Source organism: Onthophagus taurus, chromosome 2 (assembly GCF_036711975.1).
Source record: "Onthophagus taurus isolate NC chromosome 2, IU_Otau_3.0, whole genome shotgun sequence".
Classification (NCBI taxonomy): domain Eukaryota; kingdom Metazoa; phylum Arthropoda; class Insecta; order Coleoptera; family Scarabaeidae; genus Onthophagus; species Onthophagus taurus.
In genome coordinates this window covers 10,077,091-10,103,606 of record NC_091967.1, presented here as the reverse complement: position 1 = coordinate 10,103,606, position 26,516 = coordinate 10,077,091, and the positions used below count along the sequence as shown (strand labels likewise).

The following is a 26,516-nucleotide window of genomic DNA, read 5'->3' as shown; positions in this document are numbered from 1 at the left end:
TTTGCTTGTAATAACAGCGATTGTATTTGTCATCACATTTCGTCATTATAAAGCCAAAACCGCAATAGATAAAGTTATTTTCCGATTACGATAGTATGGTAATTTTTTCTTTTAGAAAACGAGATTATATTTTATATTTATTTAATACAAGTGCATTGTTTTTATGCATGTGCTTCCGGTTTATTTCTAAAACTACTTACTATTACTCACCAATGAAATGCAAATATTTTTCACTTTTCCCACAAATTAAAGCTATTAAATTGAATTTTTCTTCGTCTGAATCATACTCAAGACAGTATCGACCAAGAGGAACGATAAGTTTTCTATAATGTAAATCGCCGTTGTATTGCACGAATATTTTTTCACTTATATTGGTTTTAAAATAACCCTCATTGCAATTAAAACCGTACTCAATGTTAAAATCGAAGTTTTCTAAAAGCACGTTTCCATAATATACGTTAACGTTAAAACTAATTTCATCGTTTAATTTAACACAGGATAATTCGTCGTTTAAAATTGAATTCACGCCACAACACTTTTGAATGATAACACCAAAAGTAGTTGGTATCAAAATGTTTGCTACAAGGATTAAAACGAACATCTTTTCTGAATGATGAATAAATTCGAACTGAAGTTGGTTCAAGTCTATTCATAGCGTATGAGTACATTTCTTAAAAAACTAATTAAGTTTTGTTTAAACTAAACAAATCAAATTCGAATGACCTTTAAGAAAAGCAATTAAATACGTACCATATGAAATCAAATCTAACGGTGGTGGAGGAAAGCAAACTAATGCTGAAAAATAAATTGTTCCGTTTCTTAACACATTATCGACACAAAAATCGCCAATGGAACTATAATCGAATGTATCATTATATAGAATCGTCCCATCAGTTTGTAAGAAAAACACATCTGTTTCATAATGAAAAGGATCCAATAAATAACCACTGAACTCACAATATTTGTTATAAACAACATAAAAATCCGTTTCATTTAAATCCACGTTCCCGACAAAATCAACACCATCATAAGTAATAAACGAAAACTTTTCATTCGTATCTCCACATGTATGGATTGTCTCATTATTCATGAGTAATTGCGATTTTGGACAACATTTCCTCACGTATCTATTATGCTCACTTAAACAACCCCAACGCGTTCTATTTACAATCTTGTAATATTCTTCAAAGAACACTAAATCATCTTTTATTATGGTTCCATTTGGATATTGTTCCCCAATTGATATATCCACCATTAAGTGTGATGGACAAAAATCGTAATCACCGAAAATTGGATTTATCAACCAAATTAAAACAAACAAATTTTTTAAAATCATTTTATACATTTTTTATAATGCCGTTTAAAAACTGGACTGATTTAATTAACACCGAAAAGCTGATTAAAAACGGGAAGTTTATGCTTAAGCGTTGAACCGGAAAAATGTTAAACCACAATGATCTGGATTTAAAAAACACTGCCGACGTTAATTTCATTTTCTTGAAACGTTCGATTTTAAAATAGAAATTGGAAATTGAGGTTTATGAAGTGTTGAAAGTTTATTAATCATGTGTGTTTTCCGCTTATTCTTACAAATGAGTTTAGGAAAAGTTTTGTTCTTATAAAGTGCATCATTTCCTCAAGATTATAGCGTCTAATCTAATCTTTTATGTTTATTCATAATTATAATTATGAAAGTTTGAAGGGAAAAACAATGTAATAATAAATACGAAAAGAATTGTAATAATAAGCCTTTTATAGCTTATATAATCTATTTGGCAATGTTTAAAATTAGATGACTTAATTATGAATAAATATTTTCTTCGAAGGCAGAATTGCAAAATTATCAGCAAGATTCTTTGGCCATTGTTGAAAACAATATCAGACTCAAAATGTGTGTGACTTTTATTAATATGATAAACGAGCAAATATTTTTCCTTTCGAATGATAGCAATTGCTGTATTAATGTACTTGAAATTATTGACAAGTTTCATTACCACTTTGTGGTAACTTATAGCAATGATGATATTGCACCTACTTCTGCCGTTCATTACAAAAAGCTTGATTTTTGTCTTGCATATGTAACTACTTAATGATAAGCTGTGTAATACTTTTTGAAGAGAGCAACACGTAATGAGAGATTGCAGTTCTTTATAGCTTCTCTTAAATATATGTTTAAATTATAAAATATGTTCTGTTTTTAAAAAGGATAACTGATAGTGATTTTAAAAACTATGATGATAAATAACTTCGCTCAACTTTATGAAAAAATTATTAAACATACTACTTCGATCTCCAACATGGGTTACACAATGTCTCAAAGGTGACTAAGACTAGGCGAAGACCATGTATGAACTGAATTCTTAAATGGTTTAAATGTGTTGAATCCTACTACTTTGTTAGCTAAATATCTTCTTGAGCCCAGTATTGGGGATTTAACTGACTTCGAAATGTAAAATTGGATCTCTTGTATCAAAGCAACATACCAAATTTAAAAATGTTACGGGTGTGAGGAAACAAGTTGCTTAAGTGCGATTTTTAGCATCAGATGAACAGCTAGTTTACGAAGCAGTTTTTGTAAGAAATTGAAAATTATATGTTGGAGTATTCAAGTTGGAATAATGGAGGCAATAATGAAGGAAACATCGCGTTGTGAAGTTTTCAAAACCATTGGAATTGCAGATATGATTGGAACTGCAGCAATATATCTTGGAAAGACGGCCGAAATTTTCTTTTGTAGCGGGTAATATTTTTTTACAAATTCGTATTATAAAACTTAGCACTTAGCAGAAGGTTTCATAAAAGTTTATAACTAGAGTAAGGAAAGCGGAGTATGTTAAGCGTATTTAGAGTGTTAAAACTAAGTAAGAAAAGTAACTTAGCAAATTAACCTAGTTAAGACTGTCTTGATGTTTCTTGATTAAACTTTCATTTAACATTGAACGGTTCGGTATGTAGGTAATTTGTAGAGTAAGATTACCATCTGCTTTTCGGCCTAACTCCTTTTCGATTTTCATTTTCATTTTCGATTTTATATATAATTTTGTTGTTGATAACGATTTTGCATGTTCATCTAAAAAAGCTACATATTCTATTTCTGTAGAACATAATAAATAAAGCGAGTGTGAAATAATATTATCTTGTAATTGTTTCGTACAACATAATATAAACTTTCGTGGAAACCAAACCTACTGGTTTGAATCCAGTGATAAATTATGTGTCTTATTTTGATTAATTTTATTAGGGATGACGTTATTTTGGGGATTTTCTTTTGCCATTAAAAACTTCTATGATTCTATGATTGACTTCTAGGATATGATACCTACGAATTTTTGTTAGCGACATTTTGCATAAGCAGCAAATTTAAACAAGAGCTGCGTTTATTTATAGATCACCTTAACTTACGCGATAAAAATTACATCCAGAACTTCAAAGAACGTTAACACGTAACATTGTAAAACAAAATTTAGAATCATATGGGGGACCGGTGCGATGCTTAAAAAAATACTATGTTACCACCGAAAATGTTAATTCCTGAAAAGTAATAATACATAGAGTTAATAGTATACAAGACTATAAAGCTATTAATAATGTTCTAAAATTCTAAAAAGCATAACAAAAGCAATATAATTTATTACAAGACTGAATTATACGCACCATCGCAAAGTTTAGAAACGATTTTTTTCTGGTTATATTTAGATCAAAAAAAAACAAACCTAAACACACGTGTGCCAGTATTACTAGTAATTCGCCAGGTAGCTGTGTTCTACTTAGCAATGGACATAAAACGTAATAAAATATCTTTTCAAGACTTACTTTTATTGACTTAAACAAATTAATATATAAATTTAAAAATGACTTAATTATCGATTTTTGTTTATAGAACAACTTACCTACATGTACATGTTCTCTTCTTTCAGTTGGTAAGACCTCAATATCAGCACAACCGAGGACGATAGTTTTCCGATTTCCAAGCTCATATTTTGTATCAATACAAAACTCCAAAAAATTATGAACTACACTCTCTCCATTATCATTTTCAGTCAATTCTCCGTTTGATGCTAATTCGAAATCGGTTATTTCATATACACATGTATCATCTTTATAATAAATGTATTTGAATGTGTTATTAATATTTAACGGATCATCACTTTCTTCACAACTCATGCTATCAGTTTCGTTTGAAACGATAACTTTACCAACATCACAACATTTTCTCACGCAAACTGTAACGTCACAAACGCAACCATAAACCGAATTATCTTCGTAATAAGTTAATTCTTTCGGAAATGTTAAATTATCAAAAATGATTTTGTTTGTTTTATCATCAAAAACACCAGCACTTATGTTAATAGAAAGTTCTTTACTACACGGTCTCGAAGCTAAAGTAGCAACATTAACCGATAAAAACATGCACAATAAGGCCCAATATTTGCCCATGACTTATGTATATAAAGATACCGAATGATATTAAAGAACCGAATTGGGCTGAGTACCGCACCGAACTGAACTTAGTTAATTCAATCGTGTTGAAAAAGAAACCGCTGACTTTGAGTTTATATTTAAGCGTAAACCAACCCGGCGTGGTCAATATTTATGTATAGTATACGTAACACAACACTATTTCGCTTTGTTAAAGCTAATTTCGAACGTAAATATTTCTCTCTATATAAAATTAAGTGTAATAGTGTTTACATAACACAAGGATAAGATAAGATGTAACGATTTCACGAGTGACGGAAGATTGGCAATAAAGTAAATTCTGCTCAAATTGCAATAAAAGGTGGTTATAATTCAAAAAATGTGACATACTTAGGAAAATACACACCCGTTTTTTTAGGCGTGAGAGAATATGTAAAATCAATACTTGTAATGTTATGGTGATAAAAGAATTTAAAATTTAAATACTGTTGTATTAAAAGGAAAACTTTGTTTATAAAGTTACTTTAGTAGTTTCTAGAACTGATAAAGTTACTTAAATCAAAGTTACATTGAATTACTAATACTTGGTAAACAATGATATATTTATATACAACAAATAAAATACAAGAATGCCATTCTGTTATTGGTGCGTTGTGAATGAAAAAAATTTGACCCAGAAATAATTTATGATGGTAAATAAATAAAATAATCGATTTCCAAATTAATAATAATTCAAACAATTAAATGTAATGCCGAAATGAAAGGTTACATAGAGGCTTTTGACAACTAGGAAATAATCTTTTCCTGTTACGTTGAATAAATATGGTAAGCAGCTATTCCTTATCGTAGGCTCCATACTTAATCTACTCTTTTCTAATAACTTTATCTACACTTTTCTAAATTGCATACTGGTAGATGCTGTGAGTACTGTTTTTGCGAGGTTAAAGCGATAAGGATATTTCAAAGGATATCGCAGCAACTGTATAATAACGCTCTCTTAATTTAAAAAAGGCTCAATTCTTCATCCGAAGATTTTACGTTATTTTTGGCATGGAATTGGTTTCTCAATCGTAACAGGAGTATCTGATTAGTATCTATTTCGGATTCTAAAATAGCAATTCGTCATTATTACCTTGAAGGCGGGTTTTCAAAATCTATAAAGGTATTTGTAGAGTTACTAAGAAGCTAATTCCGCTAAAACAGAGATTGCAAAAGTAGCGCCTGATTTGATAAAAGATCCGGATTAATTAATACAAACTTGCAACCACAAATTCTTTCACTATATTTGCATGAATCTCACATTTTGACCAATCTTTGGTAAAAATCGAATTGAAACTTGTTTTCATCAAAAGTCTATGAAGCTACAATATTAATCTCAATGGTGCTCAAATGACTATTTTATGGATTTTTCAAGAGGCTGTATTTCATGTCCACTATTGCATAATCCAACTGATACAATGCTTTGTTGTACTCATTTGGTGCATCTTCTTTAATAATTATCTACTCTTAATAATTCTTGATCTTACGTGCATATGTTCTGCTATCAGAAAATAATTTCTATTGATATTAAAAAATTTGGACATCCTTCAATTTATTAACATATCTTGGAGAACTATAAGCTGATATAAAATTGCTGTACCTAATCAACCGTTCTTTAGGTTGCTTTGTATTATAGACTGACTATTATGTTCATGTATTATAAGATAAATTCTTTTTAAAAAATGCGTATCAGTGGATTGAGCTAACTGAATATATCTACTAACAAAAATGTGGCTCAAGGTGAATAGACGCAGATGGAAAGCGATAATGTGAAAGTGTAACAAAGATAGACATAAAACGGTACTAAACAGACGGGCGCATGCGCACAAAAGTGTCAAACCTCTTCCATTTGACGTTTATCGTTTTGTTGTGTCACAGCTAGTCACACCGTTATGTTTAAAAATGTATTGTCTCGTGTGCAAAGTTCGCGATAATACAGTTTCACATCACCTGTAAGTATTATAAATGTTACTTCTAATTGATAGTTTTTTATCTTATAAATTAACGCACGCCCATTATATGTCAGTACGCTTCTATGTCTATCTCGGTTCGATCACCTTGCGCAAGCTATCTCTCTCGTTGGCTCAATCCATATTATATATAATCAAAGGTATCAGTACCTCTTATATTTAAGTCAATATCTATCAATCAAAGTTATGACTTTGCATCTGTCACAAACTTTTCACAATTTAGAACGTCACAAAAACACAAATTTCTATTCAGTGAAGATAAAAATATTTTAAAACTCTACACTATAATAATTATCAAAAATGTCGAATCAAACCGTAACCGATTCAAATTCCTCAATATTAAATGCTAAACCTTTAGAAACGTTAAAAGAAGTCGAAGAATGGTTTAAAAAAGTAGACAATAACAACACTGGATTTTTAACGTTAAAATCATTACAAGAAGCTTTATATTGGTCGCAAAATAAAAACTTTTCAAAAAAAGCATGTAAATTAATGATGAGTCTTTTCGATGGAGACAGAAACGAAACTATAAATTTGGATGAGTTTAAACGATTGTGCTCTTACGTAAATAGATGGTTACATGTGTTTATGATGTATGATTTAAACAACTCCGGGACGATCGACGCTAAAGAATTTTCGTATGCTTTGATTCAAATGGGTTATAAACTATCGAACCAGTTTGTTGAATTGGTTATGAAAGTTTTTGGTGAAAATTCGAATGAAATGACTTTGGATGAATTTATTATGGCATGTGTTGAAATCCAGAAATATACGGAAGCTTTTAGAGTCCGCGATCTTGAATGTATTGGGACTATTTCGTTGGAGTACGAAGATTTTTTAAAAATATTTTTGAATGGTTACGTTTAAAATTGAAAATAAAACTCTATTGGATTTGCTTTATCAAATAAACTTTCTTATTTTGTGAGTTAATGGAGGAGTTCTTAGCACCTGTTCGGTTTCTATTTGAAAAATCACTTTCACGTAAAAAAATACTAACTCTCACTATAGTATTCAAATATTATGAATATTTAAATTCAAGGTTGCATTTTCTTTCTTTTTATTCATATAGGTAAATGAATTTAATCTGATTCAACAAGAATGGTTCTCGTCCTAATTTAATGAATACTTATTGTACTCAACGAGAAGATTCAGCTCTTGAACTTAACTAAAATAACAATAGTTTAGAAAACTATTTATGTAGAGTGCAAGGTTTTTGTAGTTCATGTGAATTTGAATAAATTTCTTTATACTGGATTTTCTTGATTTAGAGACAAAGAAATAAGAATAAGAAATAACGTTGACAATTTCGAAATCGAATTGGAATTATAACAAAATTTTCATTCACTTCAGGTGCATAATTGGTACGTAGATACTTCTTCGCCGTCGTCGTCATCGTCATCGTCTGTGACCTCCCCACTTGCCTTGTTCTTTTCCTTACCTTTCACCTTACCCAACCCAACCCATAGTTTTCAAGTGGAAGTTGAAATCGTTACCAACACCATTCGACCAGTCGTACAAGAAGTTTCATACGCGAAAGTTGTCATTGAAAAGTTTTAAATAAAATCGAATTCTGTTTTTTTTAAAAGACATTTTTTTAGTTTCGAGATTCTATAGGATCTAGAAAAGTTACTTTTTGAGATTTAACTTTTTGGTTGATTAAAATCGTGTCAACTTAGTATTAAGTTTAAAATTTTTGATATGTTGTGTATTTGATTTTGGATTGGGATTCAAACGCCCTTATTATTTTTAAAAGGAAACGATGTCGGTGAGTTACTAATTATAAGTCATTCAAACTAGTAATTACTTATTCGATTCAACTCATTATGTGGTCCCAATGGATTTATGTAACGTTTGGAAACGCGTTCCAGAAACTAATATAGTCTATCCACGCAGGTGGTAATTGACACAGAAATGCAAAATCTACTTTTAATTACCCCCTCATTCCGTTAAGAACCGTTGCGTAAACGATTTATCGTTTTTCGTATCTATACAACTAAAGTGTGGAGTTGTTCAATTTCCAATTATTTCCAGAATTATACAGAATAAGCACGTAATAATTATTATAAACAGTATTCATGTTGATAGCTGTAATAATAAATGATTGAAGAAAAAGTTTAATAGAGCGTAATATTCACACTTTCGTTAGGGTTGATGAACTCTTTTTGTTTTCTTGAATCGATATTAAACGAAAAATGTTGTGGAATATGTGAAAATTTCTTCCTTAACAGATTCCATTCCATATTTGTAACTGCATCATCGACTTTCTCCGGGAAACCATACTCTATCTAGTCTATCTATTGATTGTGAGAGTTTTAAGTCTTTTTTTAAACCTAAGAGATTAGAAATTAATCGATCTAATCATTTACACGGATAATAGCTGTTTTGATTTATCACGTAAATGCAACAAGGAGATATTTGTGAGGATGTTAATAAATTTTAACTTGTTTAGTATAATTCCACGAAATGCTCTTGGTGGCCTTCAAACATATAACGTAACTTTGGAAATATAAATTAATCATTTTTTATAAAATAATAAAGAATAAACCTTTTTCGGTAAGAATAACTCTACATCCTCGTCCAACCACTTGCAGTGATTTATCACATACTTCCCAGAGTACAACTTCGCCCGAAAGCGCTTTGGCAATTCTAAACCATTTGCCACGTTTTCCAGGTGGCACACTACTTCAGTTATCCAGGATTGTTGTATTATGATCTAGTACGGATGCAAGGAGGCTAAGAGATCGGATGCATACATTCCCCGTAGTTAAAGAGACGGGTCAAAGCGTATTTGGCTAGGAATTTCGTCATAGTCGAGCCAAGCTATATGGGCAATACGCGTATAGGAGCCCTAAACAGGATGCGCATTACCTCACTGGTCGAAGAACTCTGACGGAATAGATAAACCGAAACCATCTACCACACACACATTTCTGTAACATTATGCACAAAGCAGAGGATCAGATAGCTACGAACCATTCTATAGATCAGAGACGTAGAGTCTCATTTGTTAAAAGTATCCTTGGGCACTAATGTCAATGGAATAACTACGAACTCATCCTTGTTTCTCTCTATTATGTCTCTGAATAATGTTTTCTCCAACAAAAGCCTGCAGTAAAAATTCCATTAAAAGCAGAAATTACAAAAACAGAAACAACAAGAAAAGGCATAAAAAGGAACAAAGTCATTCGGTTCAATGGCCAAACTTTTTATATAAACAGATGAAGATTAGGTTAGGTTCCTAATTTTGTAATCCGAGTCAATGATACTTACCATAATTGGTATATTTTCGCAACAAGTTCTAGTTCAAGTAGTACTAAATAAATCCTTTCGTATATCTTACTAGAATAATGAGTTTGATACTCTGGAAAGCTATAAGTTGAAATTCAAAGTTCGTTTCAAAAAGTACAGATTTCCGTTTCTCTTGTTACCTTCGTACTTTAGCGTTGAAATTATCATGGGCACAGTATGGGTCAGTTTGAGTTAGAGGGATTCATTTTTACTCCTTTCACCTGTCTTTGAATGAATTGAAAGTATCAATTTTACATTTTACGATAAATTAGGTCATAATTTAAGATCATTTCTGTATATAGAGTATGATATAGTAGCAGATGGATTGTTAACATCATAAACAGGTTTTCCCAAGCATAGAACTTATGCAGAACAGTTATTCGTAGTCTTGATATATCAGCATTCCCTTTCCTTTTGCTGCATAAGAGGTTATGCAACATAAAAGTCTTCTCGTTACTGATACTGCAAATCCTAATGCAAATCATAAGAAACATAATCTAGGCCGATACATTTAACTGACCCGAATGAGAACTCCTTTAGTACTCAACGCTTTATGAATTGTTTTCACTAAAAATAATCTAAATATATGTTATAAAGGATAAGAGCTCCTTTACATCAGTATCATTATGTTAAAATTGGACTAGATAATATGTCATAACTCATTGAGGTACTTTCCATGATAATATCTCATGCATTCTTAACATTCGATGTCATAATTTTATTTATTAACCTCAATTGCCATAGAATTAAATAAAGACGTCGTAACATCTAAATTTATAGAAAGAAAAGCAAATTATTATGTTAGAATTGGATAAAATTTACTACAGAATGATTTTAAAGTCATTTTCCGAACTCAATTAGTGTTTGATTGAGATTTTTTTAAGATTATATCAGTCTTTATACTCCTAACTTGTAATAACTAGATATGCAGATATGTGTTTAAAAAATCATAACGTATAAATTTATAGGATTGAAGAAATAATTTTCACCTCATTAAATATTAGTTAAATTTGCTATAAAATGGTTTTTATTTCATCTTAATATCTCAATTCGTTCTTAAGATACGATGCTATTAACTGAAAGTTATTCAAATTAATCTTACTAATCACAGAGGTGAATTTAAAAAATTATATCACCGGGTTCTTTAGTTACGAAGAAAATATTTTTGGTGTATTGAAACAGGATTAAATTTGCTATAAAATGGTTTTTATTTCATCTTAATATCTCAATTCGTTTTTAAGATACGATGCTATAAATTGAAACTGATTCAAATTAATTTTACTAACCAGAGATGAATTTAAAAAATTATATCACCGGGTTCTTTAGTAACAAAGAAGATATTTTTGGTGTATTGAGACAAGATTAAATTTGCTATAAAATGATTTTTATTTCATCTTAATATCTCAATTCGTTTTTAAGATACGATGCTATAAATTGAAACTGATTCAAATTAATTTTACTATCCAGAGATGAATTTAAAAAATTATATCACCGGGTTCTTTAGTAAGGAAGGAAATATTTTTGGTGTATTGAAGCAGGATTAAATTTGCTATAAAATGGTTTTTATTTCATCTTAATACCTCAATTTATTCTTGAGTTACAATATTGCAAATTGCCGTTTCATCAAATTAACCTCAATAACCAGTAAGATATAACAGTGACATATTGAAAAGTGAGATAGTTGAGAAATTAAAGGATTGTGATGGACTATTTAATGGACTTTGCATACCTAACTTACCTTTTCTTCTGGCGTTTTTGTTAAAATATGTCAAGGACATCATGTGCTTTATTCCGGGTTACTACGTCTTCATTAATCAAAAGGTTAACGCTATAAATAATAAAATTTTCAATACATATTCACATCTTTTAAGAAAAGACTTAAGTAATAAAGATTGATAAAGATTTGGTACAGAAACCAAATCATTAATGTCGTATGCATAAATTTTACACGAAGGAAAGTTAGAAAATAGTACAGATTTTCATCAAAGCATAGAAAGTTATCTATTGCCTCCGCCTGCAACTAGTATCGAAAGTACGAAAGCTTAGGTTGGTTAGGTTGATGAAAATGAAAACTCTAATATTTCAATTGGGTAGTTGAGATCATTTTTGTATTTAAAAACAACAAAGAAGAAACGTGTTGTTTATTGCACTTAATAAATGTTTCCTTTTTTTATTGAATAAAATGTCAGCCAACATTCCTTTGCACAAGCGGTCCCCAAGTCACGTTTCTTGTACCGCTCCTTGACTCCGATTTTCATCTTATATAAGCATTTACACACAATTCTTCACGCGCGCCCGATATTTAACCGCGAAAGGAAAAATTTACATTTCACTTACAGATGTTATTTTTTAATAAAAGTCTTAATCCAAGTTAATTCGATATAAATTCGAATCGACCAACAAAAATAACCTCTTCAAACTTTCATCTTTACTTTAAAAAAACCCTTCCCGCGCCACTCGTTGTATATTCAATCTCCAACGAACCGATCTAATGTCGTACGTATTTAACTTTCTTCTTTAACGAAAGTTTCAAAGACTAAACCGCGAGAGTTGAAAACTAAATAACAAACATACGAGATTAAAACGAATTTTAATTTGGATCGTCTCGAAAGTGAAATCAATACAAAATACAGCAAAAATGTGTATTGGATCGAATGAAAGTAAATGAAGTGGTTATCTTTATCAAGAAACGGTCGTAAATTAATATAACACACATTTATAAAGTAATTGATCAATTATTAAGACATTTGTTGCAAGTTGCCCAGAAAAATAAATAAAGATGATTAATTGTGAAAGTAAATAAAGTTATAATAAAAATGAATGGTTTCTTAATAACATTTGTGATCTTTTAATTTATTCTTTTTCGAAAAGTTTCTTTCTAGTTAATAAACACTTGCGGTTTACCATCTTTATGAAATCACATAACGGAACGTTGTTAATTACTCATTCTACTACGATGCGCATAACTCGATAATAAGAATATTGGTGTCCTTGACCGAAGACGAAGTAGCTTTTACTTTCGAAATAACTGTGGAATTCCAATTTTACTTTTTCGTATGTTTCATTAACAAATTTGATTACTTATTGTTGGCCAAGATTTTTTTAAAATGTTATTGAAACAAAAAATAACTTTCACAAAGCTAAATTTAGTATTCACAACACTTGATGTAAAATAATAAGAGAACTCTATTGTTTGTTAAAGAACAAGCTGATTTTATGGGAATAAGATTATTCTTTTTGTTCCCAGAAATGTATTTTTGATAAACCTAGTTGGGTTGTATTTACCCTTAGTACGTTTATAAATATGAAAACAAAAGAGAAAGCTAAAAACTTTCACTCGATCATCTATTAGATTATCTTTTTGTCATGAAATTAAAAATTAATAAAGTATTAAAAAGATGTTTTAAAATGAGTCATGCATGAAGAATAAGGTTTAAAAATAGGAATACAAGTCTTCTTCCTCTTCTTCCAGTCCAAGTTTGTCAAAGCATCAAGTATCAACCCAACCCACACAAGTTTAACCTTCACAATATCAAGACAAACAGTTCAACCAGTATGGTATTCGCGTAGGTATTCGACTCGAAAGAAATAACTTCAACGTCGTAAAGGTGAATAACATCACGACAAAATCTGAAACTGCACCAAACCATTAAATTAAATGGAAGGCGATTCGAAAATCGTCTCCCTTTCATGGAGTAAAAAAAAAGTGGCGTGCAAAGACACGCGAGACACATGTCATGTTGACTAAGTCCGTTTCGTATCGTTCTTCGACTAACGCACCACTTTCACTCCATTCATAAGGAAAACGACTTCTCTATAAGTTCCTCACCAAGTGGACGAAAGATATTTATGATTTGGACTGTTTCTTTTAAGTAGAAAGTTTTACGTTAATTGATTACGTCACTTAAGTCTAAAATCGTAAATATTCATTAAGAGATAATAAAAATTCAAAAATAGCTTCGAAATGGATCTCTACTTTCATTCGAAAAAAAGAATGCAAGTTGAATTTTTTTTTTCTTGTACGCATCGGACTGGCAAGTGGAGTTGTAAACACTTTCGCTGTCTTTACGGCGTCCGTTACGAAACTAACATACCAGTGGCAAAAGTAGACCTGAGAGATCCAGACCAGATGGTTAACGTAAGAAGGTTGTGATGTAAGATATTTGGAGCACTTGATTGGTTTGAAGGTGAATTTGTCTCTTTGAAATAAATAATTAACTTAAACAAAAAACAATGTAAAATTTTTCACCATTTAGTAGTTTAATGAAACCGAGAATCAAACAAATTTAATACTAGGGCATTAGAAAGCCAATAATGAAAATAAGAATTTTACCACGGGAAACTTTTGTTGGATTGCGGTTTGCAATTTGATATGTGGTTACATTTTCGATTTATAGAATTGCGAAATTTGATAAATGTTCCTGATTCATCGATGATTAATAAAGTTGGGATTTAAACTTCTCTTATATATTGCGAATGAGGTCGGAAGTTAACAGTAAATTTATAGTGGTAAATAAGAATTGAGAGAATATTCTTTCATTCGAGCACTTATGGTCTTTTAAATTTGCAATTAGAAGTTCTCCCTTCACTTATAGATCCAGAATTGTTTCAACATAGTCATTTAAACAATGACGATTTCACAATCATGATTTGTTGCGTTGGTTCTCTGCTTGTGTTTTGTACAATGATATACTTGCATATCCAATTAAACTTATTTTTGTATTAAGTTCTGTTACAGCATCTCAACAATTGCACAACTTAAATATCGGCTTGGGTGATTTTCTCCGGTTTTTGATATAAGAATGTCAAAGCTTTCTGTCTCAACAATATTTTGGCTTACTCCAACCTAAACATTAACAGTGCAAGAATGAGTTCAACCCAATTTCAACTAAACTGAGTTGCACTATTTGGAATTTTTGCGCTTTTATTACATAACGTTAGTATCATCATGGCATCATCCCAAAATACATATCATCCTTCAATATTTTCCATATCTTTGTAAAAACACCTTTCACTCTTTCGATGTACTTTTGTAACAAATAGTTTTAATCAATTGATTAATTAGTGAAAAATAGCAATACAGAACAACATGTATTTTAACTGCGAGTTTGTTTTCATGGTCTCTTGGTACCACGATCATATCTACAAATTTGATAATAAAAGTCCTGAGCTAATCAATATTTTGGTGGTCGAATATACAGTTGTGATCCATAAATATCGAAAGGCAAGTAAATTATTAACCTTGTAGTAGAAAATACAACAATGTGATGAGTTTAGACCGCAAGAACTAGGTAGTGTTACAGATTTCAACGTGACTAACGTTCAATCGTAGAAAGTTACACATTGTGACTGATGTTTCCAGAATTGTAGCAGTCCGCTGGTGGTTAACTTAACAACACTGAAGGTCAAAGGGAGATAAATGAAGACAAGCACATATGCCTTCTCGCAATACAAGACACATCACTAGTTGTTGAAGGATTAAGACGTTTAACCAGCAACGATATGGTTACAAGAAGAAACCCAAGGGCGATTACTATACTGAAATTCCAAAACTGTATCGGATAAACACTACATGGTATTACGTAGTATTGGCCATGTACTTTCGATTTGTACAAATTTCTTTATCTGTGTATCTGGCTTTCGTAATGCTGCACAGATTTGCTAAGGTGTAATAGATAAGGTGCTGTGTTGTCTATTATTTGCCTATGTAAGGTCTATACATATGTAAGGTCTAGTACATCTAGAAAACTTCGACATATCTCTAGACAAGCTATCTGTACGAGACAGGACTCCAGGAACTTAATGCATGCTGGAAACCAAATGATCTCATGGAGAAGTTGTGGAATCATGAAGTCTATTTAGTCGGAATTTAATACCTTGACCCCAAATACTTGTGGGAGATAAGTTACCCAAAATTGTATCTGATGAACTATGAAGAAAATGCGAATAAAAGTCTTTATATGGCTTATTGATGTGCACACCAGAAGATTTAAATTACCTAGATCCCCCTAGGTCCTGTATTATATCATCATCATTAAATCTCTGATTAAAAAACTCCCTGTTAATAAACACCCAACGTCATTTCCATCAATAGACCAATCTTTTTCTTCCAAAATGTAATTACTTCCTATAACTTTTAAGGTGTCCTCATTTGTTATTAAAAAGCAGAAATATCAAGATCGAGACCATGTAAAACCACCAACCTGAATTTTATAGATGAAAAACTACCAACCTCAATTTCTCAAAATCTGGAAATGTTTGAAGAAATCGTTGAAAGATATTACTAGTACAAATGCGTTTTAAAACAATCAACGTAGTTACTTAGCAGGAAACTTATTAATTAATAGGATACCTAATTCTTGTTTGTTTGAGTTTTTGTTAGCATTAAATCAAATACTTTTTGATCTTCCTGAATTTCAATAATCTCGTATTAATTTCTGTACTGATATCATGGTGGTCGAACTTGATTAAGCTATCAATTACTACCAACAAATATATATTCTCAACTCCTTATAAAAGATTTTGAGTGGTCAATGTAAATACGATCGAACGATTTTTATAGCGTAAGACTTAGATATATTAATTACTTAGAATTGTTTCAAAATAAACAACTTAATTTCGAAATTAGTTAAATTAAAGAACAATACTTATATTGTTTGACATAGCAAAAATATTCGTAAGGTAAAACGGTTGTTGTTTATTTCGCGACAATTACAACTTACAACATCTTAAAACGTCTTAAAATGTATGTTTTGTTCTATAATTGTTTCGGTATTTTTCCCACAACCTTACCTATAGTAAATTGTATCTGTTCTGTCTAACTTGAACTATGCATAATATTATGCTGAAGGACAATATTTCCTTAAAGAAAATAAAACATCATTTGTAATTTTCTATTGTTCACCTACTTTTTCTTATTAAAACATTGCAAAACTTATTTGTAATTACAAAATGTGTTTTGTTTTGTTACAGGCACACTGGAACCGATTTTTATTACTACTTTCCACCATAACACTATGGATTATCGAGTTGAGTAAGTAAAAGTGACGTTTTCATTTTCATTGTAACCTTTTAAAATATTATTTACAAATCGCGTGAAGGAAATTAACTCGTTTAAGAGATCACGACGCTTCCGGGATCATTGCAAAATTCACAATCCAATTCCTTCCACATTCTAAACAACCTACTTTACTATTTACCTCACAAAAAGAGAACGGAAAATAAATTTTCGGATTACAACTTGGTTTAAATCTGACGCTTATTACATACAATTTGTGTCCGCAGACAACGTAAACGACTTTTTGTGTTGATCCCGAAATGTCAGACGTAAACCTAACCTAGGTTAACATTAAGAAATATCCAGAATTTATTCTAATCAACATAAATACTCTCTATGACTAAGTTGGTAAATTTGTGACTCGTTTTAAATTCGAATTGGTTAAGTCGTTAACATATTTTGGATGCCGATTACAAGAGTCGATACTGAAACCGAAAGTAGAACGAAAAGTTGCGCATAAATTTAAATCAACCCGATCTACTAAATTAATTAACATTCCATGATCGTTGTTGGTACCATTTTCATCGATTAACAACACCTCGTGTTCTATTTTATTTTTTCTTGTTGTTTGAGTTTACAACTTACAATCAGTATTTCTTCTTTGAATTGCGAAATAACTCGTGCATTAACAATCATTTGTTAAAACAATTTAAATGCAATCATTTTCTTTTGTTTATGGAATTTAATATAAAATAAATTCATGGGATATTCCACAGAATTTATTTTATTAATGTTTCAAAGAAACCGTCTAAGGAAACGTGTTTAGATTGCAGGATATTGCTCTTCCGGTTAAACAGACGGCACATCGTCACAAGAAAATAAAAAAAAACGAACAAAGAGTTTCAAAATTATTTGATTTTAAATAAAAATAATTCTTTTAAAATTGTTTTTGTTTAATAAAAATTAAGTTATGATTGATTTGAAAACATTTGATGGATCATGGTGGTTGGCAAACAAAAATGACCGTTATAATAACCCAGGAAATAATGTCATCGGCTATTTTTACGAGTTAGCTTCCTACACTAAATGATTAATTTGTAAATTTTATCACATAATTTTTTTTAATACATTTTTGTTTTTTAATCTATGGTAATTAACTTGGCAGAAAACTTGAAACTTGTTCCCATTTCCTCTCTTCATGGCCTTTCACATTCCCTCATAAATAAAATATTGAGACAATTAATTAAAGTGTCCACGTGCTAAGAAATGATAACCTTGATATTTTCGTTAAATCGTATTGATAACCCAATTAAACAATAAAAATCACCCAAATATTTTCAATAACATTAAATACTTATGTGGACATTTTGAGTAAAGTACAGGTCACTATGAAAGAATGTCGTTCTTCCAACCTTGAACTATACAAGAGAGTAAGAAGTATATTATGTATGGTGTATTTTCCTTGGCTCATTCTTACACTCCATATTGTATACGTAACGCCTTAATTTACGTTTCCTTATGAATTTTGAATTTTATCTTATAGATGCGAAAGAAGTAAGAATAGTTTGTTATTACACAAATTGGTCGGTGTACAGACCAGGAGATGCCAAATTCAATCCTCAAAATATCAATCCTTACCTTTGCACGCATTTAGTGTACGCCTTTGGAGGATTCACCAAAGAAAACACATTAAAACCGTTCGATAAATATCAAGATATAGAGAAAGGTGAGTAACTGAAACTAGTTTAAAATTTTATCCTTGATATTTATGGTATTCGAAAACTTGTTGTAGAATTAACAAAAAAAAAGTTCAAGGCAAACATTTATTATCAGATCCACACCAATTTATTTTTTTTTTTCATTTTAAATCAAAAATTTTAATATTTTTAGGTGGTTACGCAAAATTTGTTGGTTTGAAAACGTACAATAAAAACTTAAAGACACTCTTGGCTATCGGAGGATGGAACGAAGGATCGACGAGGTTCTCACCGATGGTGGCAAATGCGGACCGACGAAAAGAACTTGTTAAAAACACGATCAAATTCCTTCGTCAAAATCATTTCGACGGATTAGATTTGGATTGGGAATACCCAAGCTTTCGAGATGGCGGTAAAGCGAGAGATCGTGACAATTATGCTCAATTAGTTCAGGAATTACGTGAAGAATTCGATAGGGAATCGGAAAAAACCGGAAGACCTAGGTTGTTATTAACCATGGCTGTTCCGGCTGGTATCGAATATATCAATAAAGGATATGATATACCAAAATTAAATGAGTAAGTGGCTTCTCTTTTTGGCGAATTTCTTCTGACATATTTATTTGTATTTAGATATTTGGATTGGATGAACATTTTAAGTTACGATTATCATTCAGCTTATGAACCAGCGGTTAATCATCATTCTCCACTTTATCCCATCGAAGAAGAAAACGAATACAGTCTCGACATTGATCTAAATATAGATTACACCATTAAACACTATGTAAAAATGGGGGCCGATAAATCTAAATTAGTCCTTGGAATACCGACTTATGGAAGATCATACACTTTATACAACCCGGATGCAAACGAAATCGGATCTCCAGCGGACGGACCAGGAGAAATGGGGGAAGCTACAAGAGAAAACGGCTATCTTGCTTATTACGAAGTCTCTATTTCACCTAACATTTTCAATTTATTTATAAAACAAAAAATTTTTGATTACAGATTTGTGAAAACTTAAAATCGGAAGATTGGACTATAGAAGCACCATATCCAGACGCAATGGGGCCATACGCTTACAATAATAACCAATGGGTGGGTTACGATGATGAAGAAATAGCAAGCAAAAAAGCTGAATATGTCGCCAAAAACGGTTTGGGTGGAATAATGTTTTGGTCCATCGATAACGATGATTTTAGAGGGAAATGCGGTGAACGACCGTATCCCATCATCGAAGCCGCTAAAGAAGCTTTATTAAAAGCTTACGGTTTAACAGACGCCAGCTTATTAGCGACAACCAAAAAACCGATCAAAAATAGATCCAAAACAAGGGGAACAACGAAAGTAATTGAAAGCACAACGGAAACATCACCCTCGATTCGCCCAAGACCCAACTCAAGAAGGAAAAACATCAATAGAGTTACCGAAGATGGTAAACAAAAAAGACGACCTGCAAGTGGGAGAAGTAAAAAGAAGCAACAAACAACGACGCTTAGCTCAATTAGTAGTTTGGTAGTTACACCTAGTTATACCACCCCAGCTCCTCCAAGCACCCCGGATGGTGGGGGCGACTTTAAATGTGAAGACGAAGGATTTTTCCCACACCCCAAAGACTGCAAAAAATATTTCTGGTGTCTTAGCGGACCTTCCGATCTTGGAATCGTGGCCCATCAATTTACTTGCCCCGCAGGTTTATATTTCAATAAAGCAGCAGCTTCTTGTGATTACTCCCAAAACGTTTTATGCAACAAAAAGCTATCTAAATCAACAACAACAACCACCACCACAACAACATCCCCTTCATCAACAAGAAAACCTCCACCAAAAATTACAGCAGCAACTAGTCGAACCACAGTAACAACAACCGAAGAACCTGAAATTGAAGACGAATACGATGAAGAATACGACGACGAAATTCTTGGAGGCGCTAAAGACGCCGAACAAGATCCAAGGGTTATCAAAGAATTAATCGAATTGATCAAAAAAGCTGGGGGCATTGAAGAATTGGAGAAGCAATTAAATATATCTGATGGTAGTGGTGGAAATGTTAACGGAAATACTAATTTAGATGCGACGACTCGTTCTAGTTTAAATAAATCGTTATATCAACGTGTTCTTGGACGAGCTACTGCCACTTTAAATGAACAAAAGAAGACATCTTTTAAAACGTAAGTACAAAATGATTTTTTTTTGTATTTATCGTGAAAAAAAAACGTTTTTAGGTACAATACAATCGGAAGAAATAGCAGAGGCCCACAAAACGAAGGAATAGATAATGAAAAAGTCGAAAAATCCGTTGAAAGTCCAAAAACGCGAGGTCGTCCTCAATACACATCAATAATTCGTTCCAGGTAAAAATTAATAAGTAATTATAAAAATAGTTATAACAAATTGTGCAATTTAGGCCGTCGACTGAAGCTAGCGAACAAGAAATAAAGAAACCCGTCGAAGATGATGAACAAAGTGAACAAGATGCAATTTCTGAACCACCAACAACTCGTTTACGGTCATCGCCATTTAGAAAATCTCAACCTGAATATGTAACAATTAGACGACAAAGAATAACGACTACGACAGAAATAAATGATACGGAAGACAAAGAAAGTTATGCTGACGACGAAGAGAATGAGTCCAAGTCTCGATCTACAACCTCGTCTCCGTATGTTACTATTAGAAGATTTAGACCTACAACAGAAAAATCTAAAGAAAATGCGAATAATGAGAATATCGAAGAAAATATAACTACACCAAGGTAATATTTTAAACGAAATGATTAAAAAAGAATTTTAGTTATGATAAAATTTTCGTATTTCTCAATTGTGTGGTATTTTAATTCAATATCTAAAGAAATGTGAAATGAATTTATAGGAACTAAAACGTGATGTTTATATAAAACGAAAACTGAGATTTCTGATAATAATGAGTTGTTTTAATCGCTATAAATACACTCAGGATGATTTTAAAATTAGAGAAAACTTTATTTTAATATTTCCTTTTATTTTTATAGATACGTTGAATTAAGAAGCAGAGGAACGACGACTTCCACGGAAGCTTCATCATCATATTCACCTGAAATATCTTCTACGCAATCATCAATTGATGAAAATTTAAATTCAGTGGAAGAAAATACGGTGGAAAATACGGATGAACATAGCAATATAACTGAATTGAATAATGTTATAAATAAAACGGATGGTTTGAACGATGTTGTTGATAACATAAGGGAAATTATTAATAGTCAAAAAGAAGAGGAAGCCGAGAAAATACCGGTTTTAGCTGACCCAAGACCGTTTTCTTTAAATAATCAAAGAAAACATACAATATTCACCCCATCTGTGCCGACAACAACAACAACAAAAACAACAACTCAAGACATTTTAGAAAATCAAAGATTAAAGGTGAGTGTAGGTATTAATAAAAATTTTAATCAACAACAACAAGAGGATGGGAACAATGATGTATTAGACGACGATAAATTTCCATCAAAACATCGATTTTCAACGGAAACTTCCAATGATGACTATCAAATCAATAAAAGGATTCGCGGAAGAGGCCAATCAAGATTTACAGGTCATCAAACTGTCGCGACCACGATTAGACCACGTCCAGTTATTAAAGTTACCGAAAAACCTTACAGCGATTATGAAATAATCGAATATAATCGTAAATATCGTCCGGATATTGTGGCAGAAATATCAGATTTATCATCGTTGTTAGCAGTTGACTTAAAAGATTTAAATTCTGGAAGAAATAATGGTAGGAGAAGACGTCCAACAACTACCACAACATCTACCACTACAACTACTTCAGAACCAAATGAAATTGAAAAAACTGGATCAAGAACGATTCCGTTAGCTAGAAAATTGTTAAATGGAGCTCAATTTGGTAGATCAAATCGATTTAGATCTACAACAACAAGTACAACAACTAGTACAAGTAAAGTTGGATTGGTTGGAGAAAGTAAAGATGATGAGAATGGGAAGGATGTTACTGAAAAAGTTGTGATTAAGAAATTTGGTAGACCGCTTGCGTTTAAAAATCCTAATCGATTCAGAAAAAATTTCAATATTAGTGAAGAAACTCAACAAGTTCATTCAACAATAAGTCAATCGACAACAAGTCAATCAACTACAAGTCAAACAATAACAAATCAATCAACAACAAATCAATCAATAACAAGTCCTACAACAACGACAACGTTACGAAGTTTACCAACAAGAAGAAGAATCGTTTTGAGAAAGTTAATTAAACCTCATACAACAAGTACAACGACGAGTACAACTACAACATCAACAACACCAAGTACAACATCAACAACAACAAGTACAGAGCCAACAACAATTAGTGTTACAGAAAAGGAAATTTTAACATCAGAAAAAGTTGGGTTGGAAAAAGAAACTTTGGTAACTGAAAATGAAAGTCTACCAACTGAAGCTCAAACAACAATAAATACAAACAAAGGAGATGATGATAAAGAAAAAATAACTCTTCGAAATGAAATATTAGAAACGAAAAAAGTGTTAGTTGATAAAGAAGATGGTGATGATGATAAATCTGAAGAAGCTGATGATAATGAAGAAGAAGGTGAAAATATTAAACTTTCAGAATCAATTGTAAGAGAAAGCAGCCAAAATTTTCGAAATAATCTACAAGAAGGTATAATATTTGCGAAAGAAGATAAATCATTTAAATCGATCAATTTCGATGAAAAAAGAAAGTTTACGACTGAGTTACCCTATTCAATTCGTACTCGTAAAATAATCAGGAAATTGACGACCACAGAAGTTCCTCAAAGTTCTTCAACCGAAACTGAAACGAAATTTAAAAAAATAATTTCTAGATTAAAACCAACCACTGGTTTTGGAAATGAAAAATTCGAAACGAGTACGATTTCTTTACTAAACAAAGAACCGAAAAGAAAATACGGTTTTAGAAGATTATCTTTGCCCAAAAAATTGAATGAAGACGAAGATGAACCGGAAATTAAAACTAAACCCGACGAGAATCAAGATAATTTTAAACCTTTAAAACCAACAAGTTTTAAACCCAACCGACCGTTATTCAGAAGAAGAAAAATTACAAACTTAGAAAAAAATGAACAAAGATTTATTACATCAACCCAAAAACCTCTCCAAGAAGATTTACGTTTAAATAAATCATTGTACAACCGAAGAATTCCCACTTTTACAGTTTATAGCACAACAACAACAACCGATAATTATAACTTAAATCAAAATGAAGAAGAAGAAAGCACAATCAGTACAGAAAAGGAAAATGTTGAGGTAAAAGATAAAATAAATTATGAAACCACAACAGAATTTGAGAAAGAAACAAGTATTTTGGATAATTTAAGAACAATGTTTAAAGAAGAAGATTTAAAGGAAACATCAACTATCGATTTGAAAGAAATTATTTCGACAACTTCGTTATGGAATGATGAAACAACTTTAAGTGATGATGAAACTACGTTAAGTGATGATAAAACAACGTTAAGTGAGGATAAAACAACTTTAAACGAAGATGAACCTATATTAGATGATGATAAAACAACAATAATAAATGATCATCGTATAATGGATGATGAAACAACTTTATACGATGATAAAACGGCAATAAGCGATGATGAAACAACTTCAACTGATAACAAAACGACATTAAATGATGAAGAAACAACTTTAAGTACTAAGATTAAAGAAACGCTTGAAAATGAACAAACGACAGAAGAAATATTAAACACAACGTTTAAACCAAAAGTAGTAACTTCTTCGATAAATCATCCTTCAACGAGGTATGGGGAATCATCTAATTTAACATTATTTTCAAGAGTAGGTCGATTATATTTAAAAAATAAGCAATATGGTGGTATAAACAATCTTCTAGGTGGTGATAAATCAAGTCAAAGCTCAACAACTGAGTCACCGTTAAGTAAACTTTTACATCGAAAGAAAGAACTTGAAAGATTGTCAACAACCACGGAAAAAGAAGAAACCATAGAAAATGTTCAATTTGAAAGTGATGTAAATGAGTTTACGACTGAAAATGATGAAATTACAACAAATCAAGAAGATTTAATAACAACTATTAATGATTTGATAACAACAACAGCTTTGGATGATTCTTCTTCAATTGAAACTTCAACTGAATATGTATCAACGACGACAACAACAAGAAAACCGAGTCGATTGTTTAGACCAATTGCATTGAGACCGAAATTTACAGGAAGACTTAAATCAGATTTATCAACAACTTCAACAACATCGTCTCCTTTTACTTCTGAAAGAATTAAAGCTAACAGATTTAATAAATATAAACCAACGCCAAGGAGATTTTCTTCTAGTTCCACGACAGAAAATCAAGAGAAAGATGATGTAATAATCGATGAATCAGATGAATATGTTGATGAATTGGATGATGTCGACGAAAAAGAAAAACAAAAACCAAGTTTGTTTTCAAAACCGGGTTATAAACCTAGTTATATTATATTAAAACCATCGGATAATGAAGATGAATATGAAAGTAATGAAGATGTTTCGTCCCAAAAACCATCGACAAGAACATATAAAAAGTTCACGACACCCGCACCTGTTTCTCAAAATTTACCTGATATAAACATAACAGTCGTTAGTCAAAGAAATCGTAATTTATTTAATAAAACAAGAAAAATGAATACTCCATTCCCAAATATTCCGTTTAGAAACGAAACGAACACCACGAACTCAATAGAACAAAGTTTATTAACATCAACAAAACAAGATGAGATCACTGAAAAAATAACATCATCAACTACAACAACCGAAAAAGTTACAACTCTCCATCATATTTTCGCTGAAACTGAAAATCCAAATGAAATGACAACAAAGAGTTACCCACACCAAATTGATGAGAAAAAAGTTGAGAAAATCGTTGAAATTAATCGAATTGTAAAAGTTACGTCGAAAGTTAAAAATGGAACCGATGAAAAAACTGATGGTGATGATAAAGTTGATAAAAGTAGATTGCTTGTATCGAGGGTTGTTGAAATAAAAGTGGTTGAAAGTGAAAATGGAACCAACATAACGAGACAAGATAAAAAATATGAAACGAATCAAAAAAATGATTTTGATATTCCCGTTAGTAACAATCAAAACGGGATTCAGGTGAATCAAATACGAATTGATTCTGTTTCTTCTTCGAAAAAGATTACGCCGAAACCTTTTTATTCGGTTGAAACGGCGACGATTCCTTTGGAGGGACTTTTCCAAACGAATCATCCGCCGGAAGAAAAAGTCGATTTACAAAATGAACTTTTGGAAGGTGAAAATTCTAATTATGTAAACGTGAGGGTTTTACAACAAGACACGAATCGTTTGGGCGATAGAAGAAAAATCGCAAATGGGAAATTTATTCCCGTTCGGATTTTAAAAGATAACGAAGATGAAGAAGTCAAAGCGGATGTTATTGAAGTAACTCCATCGGAAAGTAATCAACAAATAAGAATAGTACCGATTTCAGTTTCTATACAGCAAACAAATTAAAAAAAAATTGAATGAATTTTATTTAAACTTGAATTTTAGAGAAAAAAAAAACAATTTTTATGGTTTTATTTATCTTACCTCAAGTTTTGATTTATTTAAAATTAATTTAAGCGGTTTTGGTTAGATAAATAAAATTATAAACATTCCAGTATTTGTACATATTATCTTTATTTTAGTAACCGAAGTATTTAGTAATAAAAATATACTATTATTTTTGTTAAGTTTTTACACCTTACAATTATTGTAATTTGTGATGATAAATAATATACATAGAGGGATGTGTGTGTGTGTACATAATATTTTCTTTTTTTCTATTTCTTTAACCCTAAAGCACGAAATCCTATTTTCTTTACAAATTTTAAGACTACGATCACGGAATCACTAAAAATGGCTGTTTAAATAAAGTTTAAGTCGCTTTTTTATGTCTGTTTGGCCAGTCACTTTCATTTTATTATCTTGTACATTAATTATGTTAATTTAATTCAAATATAGTTTCTATCTTTATAGACTTTTCTTTCTTTTATACTTTATCTTTTTTATACCTACATTCACATATACTTACATATTTTCTCAATCGAACATTAAATTTA

General features: G+C 31.2%; 3 protein-coding genes across 5 annotated transcripts in view; 2 read left to right on the top strand and 1 right to left on the bottom strand.

Moving 5' to 3' along the window:
- LOC111426873 (G-protein coupled receptor Mth2-like) overlaps positions 1-4,661 on the bottom strand; it is a 34,901-nt gene extending 30,240 nt beyond the window's left edge. Inside the window, exon 1 of one of the 3 annotated variants that reach the window (XM_023061712.2) lies at positions 3,891-4,661. In XM_023061712.2, the coding sequence (XP_022917480.1) occupies positions 3,891-4,437 (547 nt within the window). In that variant the 5' untranslated portion in view covers positions 4,438-4,661. Of the gene's footprint in view, positions 1-210; positions 626-750; positions 1,559-3,890 lie in introns of those variants that run through there. The other 2 variants (XM_023061702.2, XM_071194140.1) reach the window with 2 other exon arrangements.
- A 2,067-nt stretch (positions 4,662-6,728) lies between these two features.
- On the top strand, positions 6,729-7,295 carry LOC111426861 (peflin-like). Its single transcript, XM_023061677.2, has one exon. It carries the CDS (start codon positions 6,729-6,731, stop codon positions 7,293-7,295), a length of 567 nt encoding a protein of 188 aa, XP_022917445.2.
- Positions 7,296-7,890: 595 nt separating this feature from the next.
- LOC111426907 (uncharacterized) lies at positions 7,891-26,223 on the top strand. Its single transcript, XM_023061787.2, has 9 exons — positions 7,891-8,193; positions 16,689-16,749; positions 18,257-18,439; positions 18,604-18,988; positions 19,043-19,358; positions 19,418-20,580; positions 20,635-20,763; positions 20,817-21,164; positions 21,420-26,223. Exons 1-9 carry the CDS (start codon positions 8,188-8,190, stop codon positions 25,924-25,926), a joined length of 7,098 nt encoding a protein of 2,365 aa, XP_022917555.2. The 5' UTR covers positions 7,891-8,187; the 3' UTR covers positions 25,927-26,223.
- The last annotated feature ends 293 nt before the right edge of the window (positions 26,224-26,516 follow it).

Bases quoted from the DNA above. Each gene is read 5' to 3' on its own strand.
- LOC111426907 (XM_023061787.2), top strand. The intron at 18,989-19,042 runs GTAAGTGGCTTC...ATTTGTATTTAG, and splicing joins GATATACCAAAATTAAATGA to ATATTTGGATTGGATGAACA. The intron at 21,165-21,419 runs GTAATATTTTAA...TTATTTTTATAG, and splicing joins GAAAATATAACTACACCAAG to ATACGTTGAATTAAGAAGCA.
- LOC111426861 (XM_023061677.2), top strand. From the start codon at position 6,729: ATGTCGAATCAAACCGTAACCGATTCAAATTCCTCAATATTAAATGCT.